This window comes from Ruditapes philippinarum, unplaced genomic scaffold (assembly GCF_026571515.1).
Source record: "Ruditapes philippinarum isolate M1 unplaced genomic scaffold, ASM2657151v2 ctg2881_1_1_1_1, whole genome shotgun sequence".
Classification (NCBI taxonomy): Eukaryota; Metazoa; Mollusca; class Bivalvia; order Venerida; family Veneridae; genus Ruditapes; species Ruditapes philippinarum.
In genome coordinates this window covers 1-3,673 of record NW_026859242.1, presented here as the reverse complement: position 1 = coordinate 3,673, position 3,673 = coordinate 1, and the positions used below count along the sequence as shown (strand labels likewise).

The 3,673-nt window shown below is 29.8% G+C and overlaps 1 protein-coding gene across 1 annotated transcript; it reads right to left on the bottom strand.

Annotated features, from left to right (window-relative positions):
- Positions 1 to 915: 915 nt before the first annotated feature.
- Positions 916 to 2,766, bottom strand: LOC132755753 (uncharacterized). The gene is made up of 2 exons (XM_060746667.1): positions 2,343 to 2,766; positions 916 to 2,051 (listed from the first exon to the last, which is right to left on the bottom strand). Exons 1-2 carry the CDS (start codon positions 2,550 to 2,552, stop codon positions 1,932 to 1,934), a joined length of 330 nt encoding a protein of 109 aa, XP_060602650.1. The 5' UTR covers positions 2,553 to 2,766; the 3' UTR covers positions 916 to 1,931.
- Between the last annotated feature and the right edge of the window lie 907 nt (positions 2,767 to 3,673).

Here is a 3,673-nt window from a genome sequence, read left to right as displayed (position 1 = left end):
TGTTCAATCTCGCAGATACAGCAGAAATGATATGTGGTTACACAGTTAAAGTCCCGCTATAATCCAATATTACATAAAGCCATACATAAACTGACTTTGGATTAACTTTTCGTTCAGCTGGTTAGCCTATCTTATCCATTATATGATATAATAGATATGTAAAAAATTGTGTAAATACTTATAAACATATAAATGTTTATATACCCACTTTTTCACCCATCGTTTTCGACGTATGCCATCAGCTGTATTCGTGGATAGAGGTGCAGGACCGGAATGTTACAACTATCTTACAACTAAAATATAATCTCACCACATTGAAAAACACAAAAGGTCAATTGAATTCATCTATCTCAAATAAAACACTTTAAGGGAATAGATATTTATATAGTCTAATATATATGCTTAAAATCAGTAGGTTTAGATATCCAAATTGGTCGTTATGCTGTTTTTGAATCAATAAAATCGCATCTTCACTAGTTAATGGCGTGATTTCTAAGTTAAATAAGGGTCCATCCGCACTTTCAGGCACTGCGAGTCCGGACATTTTTAGTCAATAAGTCATTAGTCAATGGACTCATATTGAGAGAATTTATACAAAATGACATGTCAGATATTTTATAAGTCTAAACAAACATTAATATTTTCATATCATATATTTCTGCATAAAATGGTTATAAAACAAATGGTCTAAACATCTATATTGGAAATAACTCTTAAAATGCTCGTTCTATCTTAACAACTACGTACAAACAATTAAAAGCTACTGCCAACAAATAAATTCAGTGCTACGTTTGTACTGTATATTTTATTTTATTGTTTGACTTTGACACAATAATGTATACTTATGTAATGGATGAGGAGCGAAATGGTAAAATTCGTGTTCTGTTCTTAAATGCCTTAACATTTTTTTTTAAAAATATTTAATCATATACTCGTATATGCATGATGAGTCGATAATTCCTTATAACCGGGTTCGCTATAACCGTATATTTTATATTAAATAAAGAAGGGCAAATGTTCGCTATAACCGTGTTCGCTTTAAGTGAAGTTTACTGTATACACAACAGATTTTCATAGTGCAGTGACAAGTTTCTAAAAAATAATGTGTATAAAATTTTATTTGGCAGAATTCCTTAAAAGGCATTTTTTTCAAGATTTAAGTTAAGGTCTTAATCATTTTGTGATGAACATCAATAAACTTCATATGAAGTATAGTAAAATCTGCTGATTTGACATGCTTGATATATTTATTTGAAACAACAAATATAATGAAATAAAATCACAAAAAAAGTGTAAACAGTGACCGAAAATACATCTCCAAAGGGATAATTGTGCCAAACATGTATACAATATTTACATAAATTACTAAGCGATTATGATTAAACGTAAAAAAATGAAAAAGGGGAAGATCCCGCGTGAGATATGAAAACACAAACAGATGCATGTAGTAGAAAATTGGAGACTCGCTTTTATTAAGTCTTCTGAAAAGAGGTAATAGTATACATCTTTCATGCCCCCTAGCACCGGTTCAAACGGTATTCTGTATAATGATAACCTATATAACCTTGGAAAAAATGTTTTAGAAGCTGTAATATTCTGCACCAATAATGAAGACATAATGCGTATGGTGGCTGTGATCTATACAGTTTATGATTGATAAAACCCTAAACAATTATAATATTGAAAGATTTCAAGATGTATGCATTAAAATTAAAAATCTAAACTTGGTATTTATTGTTTTACCTTAGAAAGTCTTTTTATCAGAAGTGAATATATTGTGGCTTAAAACGATATCCAAAAATCAATAAAAAAAAAAAAGATACCACATCTGTATATATAACTAGATCTTCAACTCCTGACAACGACTTTTTTGTGTCATATCAACAGAAGAGTTTTCTCAACTTTTTAAAATTATTTTCGATAATATAGCATCAATTGAATCCTTTCCAAGCGTATGAATTAACCACGCCCATTTGTCTGTAAGGTGATGACGTCATTCTTCTATCGTGGTCGGGAATTTTCTCTTTTTTCACTTTCGTAAGTCTTTCAAGCTGCAAATTTGGAAAGACATAAAACTAACGTTGGTCTTAATAATAATACACAATGAAAAAATCAAGAGTTAAGAAGGTGGCTAAGTTTAACATATGAGTTTCTGAATTGTTATAGAACAGAACAGAACATAAGTTTATTAATAAATCGTATGCGAACAGCATATTGATTAAAAAGTGTTATAAAGTGTTTATGTAAAATGCAAGTCAAATCATATATCAATTGGTCATTTTTGAAATGTCTATAAAATGATACTAAGTGAATATATCTCTGAAAACAATTATTATACAAACCATTTCATTAATTTCATCCTGATCCATCTGTTTACCAACCCGAGAGTAAGGTCTTGTTTTAGGCGCGGGTAGTTGACTCAATCTGTTGACCGTCTGGTCGATTTCATACTCATTCATTTTTTGGTAACCTAATCCAAACTCTGGTTTTAGAATGGTTCCCCACGGCAGCTTACAGGTTTTCGGATGAACTGATGAATGTACAGCGGTCATTGTTCCGGCAAGATTAATAATTTATTTATGGCAAACGTTGAACCTTATATTGACCAGTATGAAATCATTAGTTTTATTAATCTCTTGTTACCTTCAGCAAGGATTTTGCACTGTCAATTACAATCAGTTGCAGTCAGGTAGATTATTTTGAACAGGTTAATTCACCATGTACGTATAACATATTAAACCCTATTAGGTGTAGTCATTGACAATCTGAAACAAAATGTAGAAAAAATTACATGTAAGATTGATCCCAAAACTGATTAAAGATATGTTAAATCAAAATCACATCAATTTATTTAAGTACATGTACTTAAATGTGTTTGTCAGTAGCATTAATTCGCGCGTGCAAAACCTAAATCTAACCTTACAATCAAAAACACTTTACAAAAATATACTCCTTTTTCGTCCGAATTGGAATAAAACCAAACCGTCAGTGATATCAAAGAATTAACATCATTTACAATCATTGAAATAGTAAACCATGTCGAGCATATCTCCATACAACACTTGTAGCATAAAGAAGTGTCACAGATTTATCTACGATAAATGGTTGATTTAAATATGTATACATGGGTAGAGATTTACGGTTCTTTAATAGCATTATACAATTTATAATACAATTTGTCAGCGAATAAAACAGGGCAATAGGCAATATAATATTGTCAGTGACATTGAACAAATGAGTGTAGAATCTAATATCATATTGACTCGTGTGTCTGATTAAATGTAATATATGGTGCGATATCATTATATTTTATCTGAAAAAAAAAGAATCTAAAATAAATTGAGATTCATGTTTGTATGTACACATTGCATTGTCTCTTTATATCCGTAATCAGACACTTTGCAAATACATAATGTTTAAATAGTGTTCCTGTCAAATAAAAGATAATATTTAAAATTTGTGTTCGTTTGTATACTAAATTTCTTTATGCACTAAAATCTGCTGAATGCATATATTTGAATACAGGAAATGTTTTTTTTTATGGTTTTCAATAATAAATAGTGATATTTCAAACACAATATCAAAGCAATATAGATCTCGAGAATTCAAAGAAAAATAATATTAAGTTTTTTAGATATAATTCATATTAATTCAACAAATGAATGAAACCCCC